Source organism: Vipera berus, assembly GCF_964194415.1.
Source record: "Vipera berus genome assembly, chromosome: 3".
Taxonomy (NCBI): domain Eukaryota; kingdom Metazoa; phylum Chordata; class Lepidosauria; order Squamata; family Viperidae; genus Vipera; species Vipera berus.
Window position 1 is genome coordinate 216793814 of NC_138204.1, and position 22111 is coordinate 216815924.

At 44.6% G+C, this 22111-nt stretch overlaps 1 protein-coding gene across 1 annotated transcript in view; it reads left to right on the forward strand.

Annotated features, from left to right (window-relative positions):
* Positions 1 to 3688: 3688 nt before the first annotated feature.
* The window catches only part of RECQL4 (RecQ like helicase 4), a gene marked incomplete at its 5' end in the record, with an annotated part of 41485 nt that continues 23062 nt past the window's right edge, over positions 3689 to 22111 (forward strand). Inside the window, 10 exons of the mRNA XM_081325638.1 lie at positions 3689 to 3772; positions 3902 to 3935; positions 7386 to 7495; positions 8583 to 8726; positions 11165 to 12228; positions 13188 to 13287; positions 14584 to 14707; positions 19342 to 19464; positions 19640 to 19786; positions 20700 to 20792. Of these exons, the coding sequence (XP_081181764.1) occupies positions 3689 to 3772; positions 3902 to 3935; positions 7386 to 7495; positions 8583 to 8726; positions 11165 to 12228; positions 13188 to 13287; positions 14584 to 14707; positions 19342 to 19464; positions 19640 to 19786; positions 20700 to 20792 (2023 nt within the window). The remainder of the gene's footprint in view (positions 3773 to 3901; positions 3936 to 7385; positions 7496 to 8582; positions 8727 to 11164; positions 12229 to 13187; positions 13288 to 14583; positions 14708 to 19341; positions 19465 to 19639; positions 19787 to 20699; positions 20793 to 22111) is intronic.

Consider the following 22111-nt stretch of genomic DNA (forward strand, 5'->3'; position numbering starts at 1 on the left):
CTAAAAAGCAATGGGGGGCCCCCTCACATTTATATATTTTTATACACACACACACTATATATATATATAGATTTCGCCCATATTTGGGTCGACACGGTGCTCAAAAAAGTATATATATATGTATATAAGGGACGCGGTGGCTCAGTGGGTTAGGACGCTGAGCTTGTCGATCAGAAGATCGGCAGTTTGGTTGGTCAAATCCCGAGTGCCGCGTAGCAGAGTGAGCGCCTGTTACTCGTCCCAGCTTCTGCCAACCTAGCAGTTCGAAAGCACGTAAAAATGCAAGGAGAAAAATAGGGACCACTCCGGTGGGAAGGTAACAGCGTTCCGTGCGCCTTTGGCGTCTTGTCATGCTGGCCACATGACCACGGAGATGTCCTCGGACAAGCGCTGGCTCTTCGGCTTTGAAACGGAGCGCATAGCAGGGCTTCTCATTAACCACAGGCGATGTTGTGTCCTGTCAACAGCAGGAAAAGGGGCCTTGGAGGAGCTACGGAAGGACAATTTGATTACCAACCTGCCAGCTGATAAAGGCAGAGCAACCGTGGTTATGGACAAGCCTGAATATGATCGCAAGATTCATGCCTTGCTCAGTGACGAGAGTGCGTGCGAACTGTTGATAAAGGTCGAATGACGTCACTTAGGAACCAGCTCAGTAAGACAGCAGATAGACTCAGAAGACAAAGCAAAATTAATGAAGAAGACTTGAAAGCAATCCGACCCAGAGACTCAGCCGTGGCATGATTTTATGGGTTACGTAAGATTCACAAAGAAGGACTCCTGTTAATTGTGTCATTTCAGGACACCCCAACTTTTGGTCTAGTTAAATGGCTGAGTGGACAGTTCCAACGTCTAGTGGTGGACAACACAATCATGATAAAATCCTCAGAGGATTTTCTGGAAAGAATGCAATCGTTGAGGGTGGAGGATGTTGAAATTATTATATCTTTTGATGTGATGTCTTTATTCACCTCCACCCCACAAAACCTGGCTGTCTTCATGATGAGGGGTTTGTTACAGCATGAAGAACCACGACACCCCAACTCACCTAGTACAGAAGATTTCATCCAGCTGCTGAACCTTTGCCTCAAAACGTATTTCACATTTGAGGGTACCATATACGTATGAACAAACAAAGGCACGCCTATGGGGCCCCCTATCTCAGTGGTCATTGCGGAAGCCGTTTTACAGGACTGGAACGCGAAGCAATGGTCGACTACCGCTCCAAATTCTGGATCAGGTTTGTCAATGATACATTTGCTATTATTAAACACCACAATAGCACCAAGTTCATGGAGAGGTTGAATTCGATTTACCCAGACATTCAATTCACGGTGGAGGAAGAAATCAATGGCACCCTGCTATTCCTGGACGTGCTGGTCAGTCGTCAAATCAATGGTACCCTTTCCACGGCTGTTCATCGTAAAACAACACATAGATTGGATTTTACATCATGAGAGTAATCACCCAGTTGCGCACAAGATCAGCTGCATTTGAACGCTGTTCAAAAGAGTAGATACCCATTGCAGCACAATGGTAGCAAAAATTAAAGCAGACATATTTCCACTACATATGCAGGCAAAATGGGTACTCGACAGGCTTCATTCGACGACGATGCAAGCATCAGGAACCACGATCAATCCACGATAGACCAACAACCATGACTTGGGTAATGCTCCCATACATTAATAGTGTATCCAAAGCCACCGCACGGATACTTGCGTCCCACAATATTAGTGTAGCACATAAGCCAAGCCAGACATTGCGCGCAAGAATAATGCACCCAAAAGAACCGCTGTCCAAAGACGATAGGTCATCTGTAGTCTACAAGATCAATTGCAACAATTGTTGTTTGCAATTATGTTGGAGAAACGGTGAAATGTCTCCGGACTAGAGTCCACGAGCACGAGTTAGTGGTCAGACGACATGAATAGCGTTCTCAAGTATGGGCGCATGTAGCTGAGAGTGATCACACATTTAATTTTGCGGGGGCTGAGGTCGTTGCCCAGGACCCCACGAAAGGTGGCCGCTTATTAAAATAAGCTTGGTTATCAGATCAATATTCAGTGAACCAACATGTAGAATTACTACCAGCATGTCCAACGCTGAGAAGGCACGAACAGCTGCGCAAGGCATCAGAGCGGGCGAATCTTTTACCACCACTATACTGGATGAATAGAAGTACGAAAGATCCGGGACGCTTCCCCATGGAATGGCGGGAGGTCACAGTGAGTGGGGGGATGGAGACACCAGCATGGCCCATTGCAGGATCGGGGGAGAGACTGCCCCCCAGTGCGATCGGGACGCACACGGCGGGGGGTTGCCACTGGATGTGACTGTGACAGCTTGATGCTACCGGACAGGACAGTGGGAGGGATGATCCGGCAACGACTGAGCATCCACGTGCAGCAGGGCGGGCGTGGCCAGCGGGCGGAACAGGCGGGGGGAGGGAAAATGTTAAAATTGAGGCTGACACTGGCCAATACAGCACAATCAGGAGCAACACAGCCAACTGGGAGAGCGGGGAGGCAGGTAGACCGGTTACGTGATCCATGACGATCGCTAGCTATATAAGCAAGTTTTCCAACTACCAGCTTTTAATCTGATGACGTCAACAGAGGATTGATGAAAGCTAAGAAAGGGGGATCTTGTTTATACATTCATTCATTTATTTGATTTTTGGAAAGTGAGGGGGGTTTAAATTGATTTAATTTGATTGGATTTTTTTTATACTTGCCTTGATTATTTTATAAATTGTTATTTTGGGATTCTCAAGATTTGGCTTCCCTTCTTCCATTTGTCACCTTCCTTGGCTTCTCCTGCTTCTACCTTCTGTGCTTTCCTTTCTGGAATCTAAAGGCAGAAATGGTGCAGAGGGTCTGTGGGTTCATATAAACCCCCTATTCTTATGTCTTGTGCCTTCCTAAGAGAGGAAAGCCATAGTGATGATTTATTAAAGAAAATAAAGGTGCACCCAAGCCAATCCAATAGTGAAAGGATAGGATTGCCTTGGATGCAGTCCCAAAATATCTGGAGCATCCCTTGAACACCATTGGTGTTGACAAATTCACTATCAGTCAATTGCAGAAGGCAGCTTCACTCGGAGCAGTTTACGTCCTGCGACGGTACCTCTAATCGCATCAGACATCAACATCTGCCTGTCCTAGGCCTTTGGGAAGAATTTGAGGTAGATAAAAATGCCAGATCCTATCTGAACATCTGGCTGACTGTGCTAGGAACCATAATTCATTAAATAATGTTAGCATGTTGAAAAAAAAGAAATGGTAATTCTGTTGTGATAGCTTTGATAGGACAAACTCAAATAATAATGCCATCTCAGCCATGATATGTGTCCTCTGTAAAGGATCTCCAGTTCCACATTAAGAGTGTGTGTGTGTGTGTGTGTGTGTGTGTGTACACTGTGTGTTATTATTCGTATTCTGTATACTTAAACTGCAGGACAATAAAAGTGGAATTTTAAAGTTGCTGACATGTATCAAAATCTGAATGAGAATATTGTGCAGTGATTGATGTTTGGGTCAAGGACTTGGATATTGCCTAGTTCGTATTGGTATCTTTGTTGTGTCTTGGTATTTCTTGCTAAATCTTCTGATGGAGTTTCCTTGGGGCTAATTCACCTGACGTTCTGCCTTTTCATACAGTTTTCTGGAAATTGCCAAATGAAACTATGGAGCCTTCGGACAAAATTAAGATCCAACTGAAAAAATGGGAGATTTCTTTTTTTCAGGAGCACCAGAGGAAGCCCAACAAGGTATTTCGAATGTGATTTAATATCTCATTAGCATAGGTTTCATTGTTATAGGTAGACTAATTAAACCATTTGCAACACAACTGAAATCGAGCGGTTTTCCGAAATTATTTATTTTTCTTTGTTTTCCAGGCAGATGTTCTGGATGCTCCTGAAAAAATAAAAAGTAAGCATGATTCTTCTCTACAGCTCATTACAGTCCTGGGTCTGGAGGTACACTAGTGCAGGGGTAGGCAACCTTGGCTCTTTTATGAGCCAGCCACGCTGAGGGAAAAGGGAGAGGTTTCCAAGCTGAGCCATGCTGGCTCAGGAATTCTGGGAGTTGAAGTCCACGAGTCATCAAAGAGCCAAGGTGGCCTACCCCTGCACTAGTCAAATGTGATAGAACATCAGTTTTGATCAGTGGAAAGTGATAGTTATTTGCAAACATTTCGAGTGCTATGTTTTGATCGTTTTCTTATCAGAATGGAAGGAAGACTAGAAAGCTGCATCTAAAACTTTTTAACTAGATGCTAATTGCAGTGATTTTATAACAAAAATAAATGGATCCTCATTTTGATTGCATTGCTATATGCAGGGCTTTTTTTGTCATAGAACGCTCAGAACGGAGTTCCGGCACCTTTTTTGGGTGGAACCTTGTAGGGTAAGCAAGGCAGGTTGTATGACGTGTGAGTTCTGGCACCTTTTTCTTTTACAAAAAAAAGCACTGGCTATATGTTTTGTCAAAAGTGACTTCTTACTGAAGAAGACTTATTGAGCGATTAATTAACATATTGTTTATGATAATTACTATTCATTGTTTTTTAAATACATGAACCCAGACAACATGCTGTTTGCTAAGTATTAAGAATGTTATTTAAAAAAAAGCCCTAATCCCAACCCCACCCTATTCCTAATCCTATAAAAAAATAATAAAATATACCGTATTTTCCAGCGTATAAGACGACTTTTTAACCCATGAAAATCTTCTCAAAAGTCAGGGGTCGTCTTATAGCCGGGTGCTGAAACGTTAGGGACAGGGCTGGCTGGAAAACCTGGAGCGGATCTCCCATTTAGTCTGCGCAGGGAAAGCGGGACCAATTGGAGTAGAAGCTGCAGTCTGTGATTTTTTACAGGCTGGGGTCTGGGCGTCTTTCCTTCTAAAGTTGAAAAGCAGCTGTAGTCTATCCCAACTTGAAAAGCAGGTGGGGAATGCCGCAGCCAGAGCAGCTGCTTAGCTCTAAGGACACATTTGACTCAGGAACTGGGCAGGCTGGCTGGAAAACCTGGAGCGGATCTCCCATTTGGTCTTTTTTTTTTTAAAATCCCATTTATATCCTGCCCTTCTCCGAAGACTCAGGGCGGCTTACAATTTAAAGCACAAATCAATGTGCTTAGCAATAGCCTTCATTCTATGTATATGCCTGCTTATTAGGGCTTCGGGGCCCCCCCAAGCGGCATTATTGGAATCAGCTATGGTATTGGTAGCTATGGAATCAGCTACCGGTTGAGCTCCGGATGGCGCCCGATCTTCGCTCCTTTTGTCGCGATCTAAAAACATTCTTATTCGAACAAGCCGGCCTGGCCTGATGGGGGATTGGTGGGGTTTTTTATTGTTGTTTTATTGGGGTTTTAATATTGTATTTACTGTTTTTAGTGGGCATATATTTAATCCTTTTTTAATTTTTGTAACTTTGTATTTTTATTCTTGCCCTGTTCACCGCCCTGAGTCCTTCGGGAGAAGGGCGGTATATAAATATTATTATATAAATAAATAAATAAATAAATTATTACAAAGTCAGCTTATTGCCCCCAATAATCTGGGTCCTCATTTTACCTACCTCGGAAGGATGGAAGGCTGAGTCAACCTTGAGCCTGGTGGGATGCGAACCTGCACTAATTGCAGGCAGCTGGTGTTACTTAAGGCTCTGCGCAGGGAAAGCTTTAGAGTGAATTAAGATACGTTTAATCCACTTGCACTGTTTTATGTTTACATGTTTGATGACAAAGCCTTATGTTTATAAGTGACAGTTTTCCTACTAAGTACCTGCATGTATAATAATATAATAATAATAATAAGTTGGACGGGACCTTGGAGGTCATCTAGTCCAACCCCCTGCTAAGGCAGGAAACCCTATACCATTTCAGACAAATGGCTGTCCAGTCTCTTCTTAAATACTTCCTGTGTTGGAGCATTCACAAATTCTGGTGGCAGGTCGTTCCACTGATTAATTGTTCTAACTGTCAGGAAATTTCTCCTTAATTCCAGGTTGCTTCTCTCCTTGACTAGTTTCCATCCATTGCTTCTTGTCCTGCTTTCAGGCACTTTGGAGAAGAGCTTGACTCCCTCTTCTTTGTGGCAGCCCCTGAGATATTGAAACACTGCTATCATGTCACCCCTCACCCTTCTCTTCATTAAACTACACATACCCAATTCCAGCAACCGTTCCTTATATGTTTTAGCCTCCAGTCCCATCTTTGTTGGTAATTTGAATTAAAATTACCATATTAAAATCAAATCTGATGTTTTTTAATTTTTATTTGGTGTGCGTTGGAAGAGGGGTAGTCTTATACGGCGAGTATAGCCCAAACCCTATAATTTAACAGGAAATATAGGGGGTTGTCTTATACGCCCAGTCGTCTTATACGCTGGAAAATACGGTAAAAGTGACTTCTTACTCTTTAACTCTTGACTATTAAAAAAGCAAAATTTAATGGCATCATGAGTCATAATATAATATAATATATATTATATTATAATATAATATGAGGACATGGGTGACTAGCACCAAAGAAACTGCTGGGTCGTGGTGGCTCAGTGGGTTAAGACGCTGAGCTAGTCGATCAGAAGGTCGGCAGTTTGGCGGGTCGAATCCCAAGTGCCACGTAACAGAGTGAGCGCCTGTTACTCATCCCAGCTTCTGCCAACCTAGCAGTTCGAAAGCACATAAAAATGCAAGTAGAAAAATAGGGACCACTACGGTGGGAAGGTAACAGCGTTCAGGTCCACCTTCAGTCAATCCCCCTCAGCTCAAAGTTTGTCAAGAATTTGGAAATGTTTGTGTGTGTTTTTTCTATCCGGATCAAAGCTAAAGTTTTATTTAATGGAAGAACAATAGCTAAATTTTCCTTCTCAGCTTTTAGTAACTGTAATTTCAGTGTCCCAAAGGTGTTTTTTCAAGAGGCAACGGAACTTACTTGGTTTTTCTTTGAAGACATTTTGCTTCTCATCAAGAAGCTTCTTCAGTTCTTCTTGGATGACAAGTGAAACGCCTTCCAGGAATAATAATTAAAAAACTCCAGTTGCCTCTTGAGAAAGAACCTTTGGGGCAACTGTGACCTGGATGTCCGAGAATCTCCATAGATGTCACTTCAGTGAGTTTTAACTGAACACTTCTGTGCTTTAGTGAAAAGAATTTTCACTGGGATGCACAGAACGTTTCATTCTGAGGGCAGCGTTACACAAACCTCTTCTTCCTTCTCTCTCTCCCCCCCCCCATATTCTGAATTTGAAACTATTTTCTGTGCAAAGTGAATAGTTGGATACCCTGCTCCCTAAGAAAGATTGTGTATCTGATGGATTTCAGAATTAATTTAGCTACGTGATTCTTAGCTCAAAATTCTCATTCGTACCCAGCATTGTACAGAGAGTACAAAGCTCTAAAGGAATCCAAGGAGCATCATGATCGTGCTGAATCTGTCATGAGCTGCCACCAAGAAAATCAGCAACCCGGAGCACCGGAAAAGGTAATGGAGTTACTAAGTATTGCAAATATGTTATTCTCTTTGAACCCTGATCCTGCAGAGGAAAAATCATTTTGCCTTCTTCCTTTAAAGCAGGGGTCTTCAAACCTGGCCCTTTTGTGACTTGTGGACTTCAACTCCCAGAATTCCTCAGCCTGGGAATTCTGGGAGTTGAAGTCCACAAGTCACAAAAGGGCCAGGTTTGAAGACTCCTGCTTTAAAGCAAAACTTGCTTTAACAACACCTGCTTGAGTTTGTGCAATATGGTGGTGGCGAACCTATGGCACAGGTGCCACAGGTGGCACACAGAGCCCTCTCTGTGGGCATGCACGCCGTCGCCCCAGTCCTAGGCCTTCAGCTGGGTTTTATAAAACCTTTTCGCTTTAGGCCCCCGACACCGTCTGCAAAATAAAAAGGTTCAATCAATCAATATCAACTTCTCGCGGGGGGAAAAAAAGATCTCACAAAGTTGGAATTGATTGTCCCACCCAGTCTGCCGTTACCACCACAGCCACGCCCACCCAATGGGCCACGCCCACCCGGCACCCGACGATGCATAAGTGGGTTTTGGGTTGCAGTTTGGGCACTCGGTCTCTAAAAGGTTCGCCATCACTGGTGCAATATGCTAAATCTAGTTACTATAGTAGTCACATTCATGGGTTCACGCAATACAATACACTGAACCACAAAAAATAAGCCAAGATTCAAACTAACCAAGCTTACGTATTTTGCAAATGCAGCCACTAGATGTTTAATTGCCTTGTTTAAGTGAGTTGTAGTACACATTATCAGCTTCCCTGAAATTTCCTATGGCTAGTTGACATTCCCTTCACTCCTTTTGTACACAGCATCCAAAACTCACTGCTGGTGTTTGCGCAGTTTGCAAACCCCAGTTCACCTAATCATAGTTTACCCATGTAACCCAACTATCTCAATTTGCATAGTGTAAGCTATTGATTAGTCACACCCACTGCCTTCACAGAAGAGGGCAACCCAAAAAAAGATAGTCAGGTTTGTGGCTCTGTCCTGGTCTTTTTGAAAATATGAACAACTGAGTTGTCTTTGTCTGTGCTTGGGTCTATTTTTTAAGGCATCTGATTTCGGTTCCTGGGGAGCACACCTGAATCGAGGGCAGAAGATTCCTAAACTGAGCCAGCAGAATCCAGAGTCCTTGCAGGCCTCCGCACAGCATTTTGGGATGAAGCTGAAATGCAACTTAGGTGCAAAAATTAAGGTCTGAAAAGTTGGTAATTGTTGAGGGCTGCATAAAACATACTTAATTGCTACATTGTTGTATTTCCTGAATTCATACAATGCAGCATATATTGTGCAAAAGATCATAGTTGTGAATGTAGAAGTACTGTAGCTTGACTTCTGGAGGATGAAAGTCATTAATGAAGCAAAGGGGCCAATTTAATTTCTTTCTTACCTCTGCTCTATTGTCAACAAACATAAGACTATTGCATCTCATTTTGAGTTAGCTACTATAGATATCTCCCATAGCATTCTCTGGGCTCATAGCTAGAACTAATTCAGAACTGTTCAGCAACATTCGATCTGGAAGGAAAGTCTACGTTTGTTATTTTAATACATTAAAATAACAGTGCGATGTGACAATAAGAAAATCAAATGAAATGAAAATTAGAAAAATGGCCTTCTACAGTTATATATTAATCTAGTCCAGAAACAGAGAGAGAAATAAATCTCAAGAAAAAAGCAACAGAGAAATAGAGTGCAGAGAGGAAATTAAAAGGAATTGTTTCCCTCTGTTCCTTTACTTCTTCATAAACAGGTCAGGTTACCTAGTCCAGGGCCTTTCAACCTTTTCACCCATTGTACCACTTTTAGCATATGGCAACATCCGAGCACCACCAGTCGCTTAGCAAAGTGTCAAAAACTTGATGACAAAAAAGGGAAAAAAGTGATGAAGTACAGGTAGTCCTCGACTTACAACAGTTCGCTTAGTGACTGTTCAAAGTTACAATGGCACTGAAAAAAGTGCCCCCCAAGCCACAGCCGAGCAAGACACCTGCCTGCCCGCCCAGCGGCGCTCTTCCTCCTGTCCGAGGTTTTCGTTGTTGTGAGCATTTCTGTTGAGGATTGGCAGTGGGGGTGGGGTGGGGGTGTGTGGTTTTTATTCCCCCCCCCTCTGCTGGGTGGTTGCAGCAGGTTTTGGTCCCTTCACATGACCCTGGGACACTGTGACCGTCATAAATATGAATCAGTTATTTATTTATTTATTTTATTTTATTTTATTACATTTATATACCGCCCTTTCCCGGAGGACTCAGGGCGGTTTACAGGGTAATTAAAAACCAAAATACAAAAGTTAAAAAACCAAGTTTAAAAAAAATTAAATTTATCCCTGTATAAGTAAAACCCCAATTAAAATAAATTAATTCTCAGCCTGGGCCAGAGAGCTCGAAGAGCCAGGTCTTCAGGTCCCGGCGGAATGAACGGAGGTCGGGGGCAGTCCTCAGCTCCACTGGCAGCTGGTTCCAAAGGGCAGGCGCCCCCACTGAGAAGGCCCTATCCCTGGGTGTCGTCCGCCGGCAATCTCTTACCGGTGGCACCCTGAGAAGACCCTCCCTGTGGGAGCGCACTGGATGAAGGGAACTTGATGCCGGCAGCAGGTGTTCCCTCAGATATCCCGGACCCAAGCCATGTAGGGCTTTATAGGTCATCACCAGCACCTTGAATTTCACCCGGAGGGCAACCGGAAGCCAATGCAGCTCGCGGAGTAGAGGTGTTACATGGGAGTATCGGGAGACCCCCATCACAACTCGCGCGGCCGCATTTTGCACCAGCTGAAGCCTCCGAGTGGTTCAGTTGCCAAGCATCTGAATGTAAATCACAAGACCCTGGAGATGCTGCAACATTCCAGCTGATCGGCGCTTCTTCTGGGCTCAGTAGAAGCACCAGGATCAGCGCTGAGCTCCAGCTGGAGTCTGGCGCTGATCCTGGGTCTTCCGCTGAGCCCTGACAGCCCTGCAGCTCCAGCCGTCTCTCGCTCCGGCTTGTGCGGTGCTGCCACCGGTTCAGCTCATTCCCCTTTCCTGCTACCACTTTTCTAGGATGGTCGTGTACCACCTGCCAGGTGCCCATGTACCACAGGTGGTACCCGTACTACCTAGTGACACGGTTTAGCTTTTATTTTAAATATAACTTTCTGATGTGAGTACATAAAAATAACTAAAGGCTGTCATACTTTATATGTAATTAACCCAATATGTGATCTTGATTGTTTGAATTCTGATCTTGTAAATCAAGGTGTCAAATGCCAGCCCGCGGGCTCAATGTGTCATGCCAAAACGGCGTCCACCCCATTGCCGGCAACGGGGGAAAAGTCACGATACGTCATGACACATCATGTGATGTTATGAGTTTGACACCCCTGTTGTAAATAGTGCAAGGGAGAAAAGGAGGGTTATCTGGTAAATTTAGGCCCAAACCTTCCAAAATGACTTAGTTCTTCTCCAGGCCTGTGGAGTGAAGAATGTATTCATTGTCTTAGAGTTTCTTCGACGGATGGCCATATAAATGGGGTAAATAAAATAATGGAAGGAATTTGCAGGTAGCAGCATAAAATGTAATAAATGCTAGATTTCAGGAGATATTTCAGTACCGATATCCATCTGATTCTACTTACTGATTTTTTACTTTTGATCCCAGGAATGTCCAATAACTTTAAGGAGATCTCTCACTCCCAAAAGGAAACCAGTTAAATTAGCACAGGATGGACCTCAAATTGAAAAGATTCCGCCTCTCCCGTCACCAGAAGCTCCTTCGTTAGAAGCTCATCCCAGGGATTTGCCTGGTTCTGATGCCAAGGAACTGACAGCTCTTCTTCCTTCTTCGCTTGCAGACGTGGCTGGTGCTCAGCTCTCTTTTCCTGGTCGGAAACCGAGACCGCCGTCATCGGATCGGTCTCGATGGCAAAAGCGGACAGTAACGAAACGATTGAGCAGTTTGGATGCCGGGTGGCTAGACAGGTGCCAAGGTACAAAACTGGAGAGTAGAGAGGAGCAAGACTGCAGTTTGGACCCAATTAACGGGACGGAGCCAGGCCAGACACAGACTCCATTTTTCCAACCTGGGGAAAGAAAATGGGAAAAGGACTGCCAATCTCTTCAGGAGAATCATCGGCGGGGCGTGCCGGAGAGGCAGCCCGTGGTCCAAAGCGCTGGAGGCCTCAGTCCACCGAGCACGCAGGATAATGATCCAGCTTCAGACAAAGAAAGGATGGGTGCAGCCTTCCGTGAAGCCAGTGCTGAAATTACCACCACTGAGCAGATGCAGGACCTGAAAACTGGCGGAAAAGATGGCAGCCGGAAAACAGAGGAGCGTCTCCTGCGAGGAGCTTCATCCAGGCTGAGGGGTGCTTTGTGTGATGGGGAGAGCGGGCAGCTTCCCCTTAGCAAGGCAGGGAGAAGGTCGAGCAAGAAGAGGTGTCTGGATCCTGCAGCTGACGACCAAGTTGCTCCGGGCAGGTCTGAAGACGGCGTTTGTGCAAAGCGCCAAAGGACTAAAGAGCCGGCTGAGGGCAGTCCTGTCAAAAAACTGCACCCTGTCAGTCAAAAGCCAGGAAAGGATGAATACGACTTTGACCAAGAGCCTGTCAAAGTGCAAGAGGGAAAAACGAAGACGGTTCCACTTCTTTCTGAAAATATACTTGGGGACCTCATCGAGGAAAATGGTCCTAAGAGGAGCGGGACATCCATCACTCCAAGCTTCAGGTATATCCCTCACTTTTTTCTGGAGTCAGGAGCTGGCTGGGGAATTCTGGGAGTCTTTTAAGTCTTCAAGTCTTAAAGTTGCCAAGGTCGGATAGTGCTGCTTCGCATTGATTGTTGTTGTTGTTAGTTGCGAAGTCGTGTCCGACCCATTGCGACCCCATGGACACCGTTCCTCCAGGCATTCCTGTCCTCTGCCATCTTCTGGAGTCCATTTAAACTCACGCCTCCTGCTTCAGTGACTCCATCCAGCCACCTCATTCTCTGTCGTCCCCTTCTTCTCTCGCCCTCAACCTTTCCCAGCATTAGGCTCTTCTCCAGTGAGTCCTTCCTTCTCCTTAGGTGGCCAAAGGATTTGAGTTTCCAGTTCAGGATCTGGCCTTCTACAGAGCAGTCAGGGTTGATCTCCTCAGATAGATAGATAGATAGATAGATAGATAGATAGATAGATAGATAGATAGATAGATAGATAGATAGATAGATTGTTGTTGTTAGCTGCGAAGTCGTGTCTGACCCATCGTGACCCCATGGACAACGTTCCTCCAGGCCTTCCTCTCCTCCACCATCTTCTGGAGTCCCTTTAAGCTCACGCCTACTGCTTCAGTGACTCCATCCAGCCACCTCCTTCTCTGTCGTCCCCTTCTTCTCTTGCCCTCAATCTTTCCCAGCATGAGGCTTTTCTCCAGTGAGTCCTTCCTTCTCCTTAGGTGGCCAAAGGATTTGAGTTTTAGCTTCAGGATCTGGCCTTCTAAAGAGCAGTCAGGGTTGATTTCCTCTCTAGGAGTGACTGGTTTGATCGCCTTGCGTTCCAAGGGACTCGCAGGAGTCTACTCCAGCACCAGAGTTCAAAGGCCTCCATTCTTTGGCGCTCAGCCTTTCTTATGGTCCAGCTTTGGTCCAACTTTTACAGCCATTTTGTATTGATAGGAGGTTGTTTTTTTCCTCCCCCTCCTCCCCTCCAGGCTGCCACCAAAGAAATGTGGCAATTTTGTCCGGCTCAATATGAAAACGAAATCCCACGTAAAGAGCTGCAGCTTGAAGGGAAAACGGCTCCGCAAGCAGGTAAGTTGCCTTATAACCAACCTCCATTTTAGAGCTTTTAATTGTTTCTCAGATTTCATGCATGATTGTTGTTGTTGTTTTTTCTTTCCCTCATGCTGGAGAATTGACTACAGGTAAGTCTTTGACTTACGACCACGAGTGAGCCCAAAATTTCCATTGCCAAGCAAGGCCGTTGTTAAGTGAGTTTGGCTCCGTTTTACGACCTTGCAGTGCCACAGATATTTAAGTGAGTTGCTGCAACTGTTAAAGTTAGCAGCACGGTTGTTAAGCTTCCCCGTGGACTTTGCTTGTCAGAAGGGGACAAAAGGGGGGGGGGGTCACATCTGTCACAAATACAGGCCGGTTGCCAAGCGCCCAAATTTTGATCAGGTGGTCTTTGGGATGCTGCAGCGGTTGTGTGAAAGACGGTCCCAAGTCACTCTTTTCAGTGCGATGGTAACTTCGTACAGTCAGATGGTAACTTCGTACAGTCACTAAATGAATGGTTGTAAGCCGAGGACTACCTGTATTAGAAGTTAAAGCCACGGGTCTCCCTGAAAGAGCAAGCAAGGTTAGTCCGATTTCTTTTCTGCTTTATTTACTTATTTATTAAAGTTATATGCTGCTCCTTTTCACTGATAAGGACAAATTACAAGTCTTTAAAAAGATCAATATAAAAACAGTTACAACTATAATGCTATATAAAAACTAGAATTGAGGAAGGGGGGAATGAGGCCTTATCTATCAACCACTTCTTCTTTTTTTGGTAGAGATTTTATTAGTTTTTATAGGGTTAGGAATAAGGTGGGGTTGGGATTTGGGTTAGGGTTAGGGTTAGGGTTTTTCCAAATAACATTCTCAATATTTAGCAAACAGCCTAATGTCTGGGTTCATGTGTTTAACAAACAATGATAGAGAATAGTTAATTATCATAAACAATCCCCCATCAACCACTTCTTATCCCATCAACCACTTCCAGCAGAAGGTGCCCCTCTTGGGGCCCCAAACCATGTGGTGAAACCAGGTTTTGATACCCTTCTGGATGGCCAAAAGAGCGGGAGCATTTCTCATTTCCAGTGGCAGGATGTTCCACAGGGCCGGCTCTACAATAGGAACAGTTCTTCTCCTTGAGTCCACCAGCCAGAATTCCTTGACCAACGGGGTCTGCAGCAGCCTCTTCTGCTGGAACAAGTCGGGTGGGCTATTCCCATGGGGGCAAGATGGCTGCTTGGATAATTCCCTGTAACCAGCTACATGGGGAAGGATGAAACAGGCCTCTTTGCCTCACCTGTATTTTGCTTTCTCCCCCCCCCCCAGGTGTGGAAGCAGAAGTGGCAGAAAAAGGGGCAGCAGTTCGGCGGAGGTGGCAGGCTTGTGGACCGAAGTAATGACACTTGCTTCAAATGCGGGGGACGCGGCCACTGGTCTTCCCAGTGCAAAGGTGAAGGTGGCGGGTCTGGCTAACTGACATTGTCAGACTGGAAAGTTTGATTACAGAATCCAGGTTAGCCAAGGTTGCCTTGAAGCCACGGAGGGATGCACCGTATCTACCTGAAAAGACTTTTCTGATTTTGAGATAATGGTAAAGAAACAGTAAAAAAGGGCAACACAAAAAACCCCTTCCTTACCTTATTGATAGTGGAATATATTAATAGTAATATTAATAGTGGAATATAAACAACAACAGAAAGAGCACACTTGAGAATAGAATAGAATTGAATTGAATTGAATTGAATTTAACAAATATAACAGAATAGCAGACTTGGAAGGGACCTTGGAGGTCATCTAGTCCAACCCCCTGCTCAGACAAATGACTGTCCAGTCTCTTCTTAAAGACTTCCAGTGTTGGATCATTCACAGCTTCTGGAGGCAGGTTGTTCCACTGATTAATTGTTCTAACTGTCAGGAAGTTTCTCCTCAGTTTTAGGCTGCTTCTCTCCTTGATTAGTTTCCATCCGTTGCTTCTTGTCCTGCCTTCGGGCGCTTTGGAGAATAGCTTGACTCCCTCTTCTTTGGGGCAGCCCCTGAGATATTGGAAGGCTGCTATCATGTCCTCGTCCTTCTCTTCATTAAACTACACATACCCAATTCCAGCAACCATTCCCTATATGTTTTAGCCTCCAGTCCCCTAATCATCTTTGTTGTTCGTCTCTCTATATATGTCTTGAGTGTTTTTTGATGCACCCTGTTGCTGGCTGATGACAGCAAAGCAGCTTGAAATAGCTATACCAGTCTCCCTTTAATTCTTTGTTAGCAATCCAAATTTATATATCTCTATCTCTATCTCTATCTATCTATCTATCTATCTATCTATCTATCTATCTATGTGGTGATTATAGGTAAAGGTAAAGGTTCCCCCGCACATGCGTGCTAGTCGTTTCCGACTCTAGGGGCCGGTGCTCATCTCCGTTTCATAGCCGAAGAGCCAGCGTTTGTCCGAGGACGTCTCCGTGGTCATGTGGCCGGCATGACTAGACACCAAAGGTGCACGGAACGCTGTTAGCTTCCCACCATAGTGGTCCCTATTTTTCTACTTGCATTTTTACGTGCTTTCGAACTGCTAGGTGGGCAGAAGCTGGGACGAGTAACAGGCGCTCACTCTGTTACGCGGCACTCGGGATTCGACCCGCCAAACTGCCGACCTTCTGATCGACAAGCTCAGCGTCCTAACCCACTGAGCCACCGCGTCCCTTATGTGGTGATTATACTAAACATGAAAAAAGATAAAATTATTTTTAAAAAACCTGTATTCTGTCAACTCAGTAACAATTCAGAATTAAATCCCTAATACTTATTAAATCTAGACCACATGGAAATATTGTGCTTCATATTTAGAAGATACAGATTTTTCAAAACTCATATCTTGAATCCATTCCTTGGTATGGTAGCAGGTTTCTTTCTGTTTATTTAATATTTAATATTCTATTTTTTTCTTCAGCTCCAGAATTGATAAAACCAAAGCTCTTCATAAAATGACAAATTATCTTATAAATATAATTTAGCATCCTATTTTCATCTTTAACTATTATATTTTTTCCAATGTTGTATTAAAATATCTATGATTTGTAATCAAAACCAAACTATGGCTAGATAAGACCAAATCTGGGGACTTAAACGAATCTTTAGATTTCTACACCAGCACAAAGAATTTGATGTCCAGCTTTTTGAAAGCATAACTTGAGATGTTCGATACACAGAGGATAATTTTTCCTGTTTCCTGTTTTACATTTCCCAAAACCTGGATCCCCCTGATTTTTCAATTCTTTGTTTAACAGTTCAGATACATAACAGATAGCAGTTATCATTTCTGTTTTTTAATTGCTCAGTTTGCTTCAAACATTTGCACCTCTGAAGGATCCTCAGATTGCAAGAACCTCTGAGGCTGGTCTATAAACATATTGCTAAATATAATATAAATATCTTAACATAAATAAACAATCATAAACCACTCTAGGCTGCATTAACAGAGGGGTAGAATCAAGATCACCTGAAGTGTTAATAATGCTTTATATTGCACTGGTAAGGCCACACTTGGAATCCTGAATCCAGTTTTGGTCACCACAATGTAAAAAAGAGGTTGAGACTCTGGAAAGAATACAGAGAAGAGCAGCAAAGATGATTAGGGGACTGGAGGCTAAAACATAGGAAGAACGGTTGCATGGTATTGGGTGTGCCTAGTTTAATGAAGAGAAAGACAATGGGGGACATAATAGCAGCCTTCCAGTATCTCAGGGGTGGCCCCAAAGAAGAGGGAGTCAAGCTGTTCTCCAAAGTGCCTGAAGGCAGGAGAAGGAGCAACGGATGGAAACTCATCAAGGAGAGAAGCAACCTGGAACTAAGGAGAAACTTCCTGACAGTCAGAACAATTAACCTGTGGAACAACCTGCCACCAGAAGCTGTGAATGATCCATCACTGGAAGTTTTTAAGAAGAGACTGGACAGCCATTTGTCTGGAATGGTCTAGGGCAGGGGTAGGCAACCTCGGCTCTTTTATGCCTCATGTAGTCATAAAAGAGCCGAGGTTGCCTACCCATGGTCTAGGGTTTCCTGCCTGAGCAGGGGGTTGGACTAGATGACCTCCAAGGTCCCTTCCAACTCTGATATTCTGTTCTGTTATTCACTTACATCCAAATTGTATATCATTCAACTGGGTTAGTGGGACCAGCGCTTTCACAATTTCCATAGATTTTATTGTTTATTGTTTTATTACTAAATTTCTACGGTTATTTCTTGTAGTATAATTGGTTCTGTCATGCTTTTTTAAATCTTCCTGAGAGATTTCTTCCAATTCAGCATTTCCCAATAAATTAATTATTTTGTATTCAGTTACACATGTCCTATCTTAATGTAACTGAGCATTAGAATAATTAAACTGGTAATTCATAACCTCTGCCTTATTACATAGCTGACTGTTGTTGGCTTGAATTCCAGATGTAAAATGGTATTGCTTTTCTTCCTTTAGCGTGAGCCAATAATTTTCCATCTTTCTTTCCTGAATCCGCTGATTAATGAATTTCAAAGAATAATCAAAGTGTCCTGAACATATATTAGCTGAATAGAGGGCCATCCTTCTATACAGATCAAATATTTCTCAAGGGCAATTTCCCAGGTTTAATTAGGCTTAATCAGCAGCAGAGGCATAAAATAACCATTGGTAGAATTACAAAAACTAAAATAAACATGATAGAAACATGCTGTTGGGCTTTTTCCCAACTTGGTCATTTGGAAAAAGAAGAGCCTTCGAGCGCCCTTGTACTGGAAGGTATATTTTTACTAAAGGTTATACAAAATAGAAAAAGCCAGATCTGAGGTTTCGTCGGCCAAAGCTACCTGCTTACTTTCCCACGTCCTTCCCCATTCTCTCCCTGGGGTCCAAAAGAATCCGAACGTATTGTTTTTGTGAAGCAGGTCTGACGAGAGATCGATGGGTCGTTAAGGTGCTTCCAAGTAAAAGAGGCAGGATGCAGAGATGCAATCATTATGAAGCTTTATTCATCGATAGGTTATATAAAAAGAGCTATATGGCATGGAGGCATCCATGCTTGTATGATAGAGAGAGAATGCATGCAAGAGAGAGAGAAAGATGAGAAGCTAAGAGCAGCCCCTGAGCAGAGGTATTTATGGGGGGTCTCGGCCCCTCCCTAACCATAAAACACTCTCTCCAATGGGGCTGCAGGGGTCTGAGACCCCTGGCTCATCAGTGGAAGCAAAGAAGCCTCTTTGCTTCCATCTGATGACCTTTTTGGGTAACTGCCAATGGCTGGCACAAAACATCTAACAGTTTTGGTACCTGTTCTGGGGTTTGGCAGATGGTCTGCATTCCATTCCCAGGCTTTTGGCCTTGGGGTCGGTCACCCAATGTCTCTGGCGGGAACTCTGTTTCTTCTCTTTCTCCCCCCCCCCCCACAGCTCCCTTAAACCCCCCCCCCACCCCATGGTTCACGGCAGTCTGGCATCAGCAAAGCAGCCAGAAGGCGAAGCAGCATGGCAGCACTGACAACACGTGTGTTTAAGAAACAAAGATTAGGGGACTGGAGGCTAAAACATACAAGGAACAGTTGCTGGAATTGGTATGTCCAGTTTAACGAAGAGAAGGGCCAGGGGTGACATGATAGCAGTCTTCCAATATCTCAGGGGGCTGCCCCAAAGAAGAGGGAGTCAAGCACTTCTCCAAAGCACAAGAAGCAACGGAGGAAAACTCATCAAGGAGAGAAGCAACCTGGAACTGAGGAGAAACTTCCTGACAGTCAGAACAATTAACCAGTGGAACAACCTGCCTCCAGAAGCTGTGAATGCTCCAACACTGGAAGTTTTTAAGAAGAGACTGGCCAGCCACTTGTCTGAAATGGTATAGGGTTTCCTGCCTGAGCAGGGGGTTGGACTAGATGACCTCCAAGGTCCCTTCCAACATTATTTTTATTATTATTATTATTATTATTATTATTATTATTATTATTATTATTGTTATTGTTATTGTTATTGTTATTATTGTTATTGTTATCAACTCCCCATTGCAATCCCAGAGCTACAGTGACAGAAAACATTATTTGCATTCCTTTGGTGTCGTCCATACAGATCAACTCCCTGCTACTGAGACCCAGCAGGAAGAGAACAGCTGTGCTGCTGAAGAGGAAGTGCCCTTGTTAACTCTGGAGGAAGTGGCTCGGATGACCAACACGACTTACACAAGAATTGCAAGTAAGGGACGAGACCTACATCCGCCGGGCCAGAGCATCTGCTTCTGGATTGTTTCCGGGTTGTCTCAAGCCAGGCGATAAGGCATAGCATCACCAAGAGGTTGGGTTGCTGTTAAGGCTATTAATCGCCCATGCCCCTTCTGACGAGAATTTCTACCTCATTTCTCCTTTCTCAGCAAAGAGTGAGAACAGCCAAGAAAGCCTGGAGCAGTCCGCTGAGGGAGAAAGTTACCTGCAAATAGGAAGGCCTGCATCTGAAACATCCCCTCCATCTGCCCCGATTGAGCCTTTCTACAAATTGGGGCCAGATAAGAAAGTGAGAGGTAAGAAATTCTTAGAGGAGTGGAGGAGGGCTAAAACATAAAGGAACAGTTGCAGGAACTGGGTATGTCCAGTTTAATGAAAAGAAGGACGAGGGGTGACAGGATAGCAGCATTCCAGTCTCTCAGGGGCTGCCCCAAAGAAGAGGGAGTCAAGCTGTTCCCCAGAGCACCTGAAGGCAGGACAAGAAGCAACGGATGGAAACTAACCAAGGAGAGAAGCAACCTAGAACTAAGGAGAAACTTCCTGACAGTGAGGACAATCAACCAGTGGAAAAGCTTGCCTCCAGAAATCGTGGGCGCTCCATCACTGGAGGTTTTTAAGAACAGACTGGACAGCCACTTGTCTGAGATGGTCTAGGTTCTCCTACTTAAGCGGGGGGCTGGACTAGAAGATCTCCAAGGTCCCTCCCAGCTCTATTCTCTATTCTGTTCTAAAGGAGAGAAGCAGCCTGGAATTAAGGAGAAATTTCCTGACAGTTAGAACAAACAATTAATCAGTGGAACAACCTGCCTCCAGAAGCTGTGAATGATCCGACACTGGAGGTTTTTAAACAGAGATTGGACAACCATATGTCTGAAATGGCAAAGGGCTTCCTGCCTGAGCAAAGGGTTGGACTAGAAGACCTACAAGGCCCCTTCCAACTCTGTCATCCTATTATTATTCTGTTGTTATAGTTCTGAGAAACAGAAGGATTGTGTGCTAATTGAGGCAGCTTCGAAGTCCTCAGTTCTGAGTTTCCCTGCCCTCCTAAGCCTCCAGTTCTCCAGAATCTGGAATCTTTTGTTCAGAGTCCATATCCTTAGAGATGAAATGGCAACAGGGTCAGTGGAAGATATCTTCGCTCAGCTCTTCCTGCTTAGGCTTCCCTGAGGACGGGCATTCCTAACTCTGGTTCTCCACTGTCTTGTCCAGATATGCCTCCTGAAGTCTTCCAAGCATTGGCTGAGCTGGGTTATACTTCCTTCCGGCCAGGGCAGGAAACGGCAGTGATGAGAATACTGTCAGGTAAGGCGTAAAGAAACAAACTTTTAACTTACTTGGATCTTGGCGGATGTTTCTGGCAAGCCTAACTGCCGCAGGGCAAGCAGATGGCTCTTGGTCGGCTTCGGTTTGTCCTCGCCTCCTGACAGAACACTGTAACGTTGACATAAAAGTCATCTCCCGTTTTTTCCCTGGCATGCTGGTGCCACTGCGCATGGGAGGTTAGGCCTGCCCCGTGGGGGACTCTCCCATCTTACCTGAAGCTTCCTCCTGCCTGTTGAGCACACTCAACGGGGCCTAGAGAAAATGCGTGCTTTGCATTGTGAAGCCTGATTTCAGTGTTGCGAAATGAAGGGAAGGAGAAATATAATGTGGTGTGGGACCCCCTCTGTTTTACTGAGCAAGACATGCCCCTGTTCGCCAATCCTCCATGTAGACATCAGGTGAAATTCCGCTGTGTCTGCTTTAATACGTGAGGGGGCAGTGTGCATCCTTGCTTGGTTGCTTCCTTCCTTCCTTCCTTCCTTCCTTCCTTCCTTCCTTCCTTCCTTCCTTCCTTCCTTCCTTCCTTCCTTCCTTCCTTCCTTCCTTTCTCCCTCCCTCCCTCCCTCCCTCCCTCCCTCCCTCAGCAAATAGCACTTAGACTTATATACTGCTTCCCAGTGCTTTACAGCCCTCTCTGAGCAGTTTACAGAGTCAGCATGTTGACACCCCCCCCCCAACAATCTGGGTCCTCATTTTTTGACCTTGAAAGGACAGAAGGCTGAGTCAAAGTTGAGCCTCATCAAGATTGAACTCCTGTGCTTCCTTCCTTCCTTCCTTCCTTCCCATTTTCCTTCCTTCCTTCTTTCCTTCCTTCCTTCCTTCCTTCCTTCCTTCCTTCCTTCCTTCCTTCCTTCCTTCCTTCCTTCCTTCCTTCCTTCCTTCCTTCCCTACAGCCACCCATCTCAATCAATGACTAGGTGGCTTATAATTCCAAAACTAAAAACATTTAAAACAAAAAAGCAATTTATAAACCGGAAAACATCCAAAATAAATATACAGAGCAGCTGAGCTATTTAGCCAGTAAGCAATAAAGCCCGGAAGTGGAGCTCTTAACACATTCAGGGCCCCAGGCTCCGGAACACAGCCTGGTTTTAAAGGCCCACAGGATTGGGGCCATTCTGATCTCCGAGGGGAGGATATTCCACAGAGCAGGTGCCATTGCTGAAATAGCAGCTCTCCTAAGTCCCTGCCAGCCAACAATCTTTGGCTGATGGGATCTGCAGCTTGCCCGATCTGCTAGAATGAATTGGATGGACAGAAATTCTTGGAAAATTCTTTAGACTAGAATTTCTTTGGGC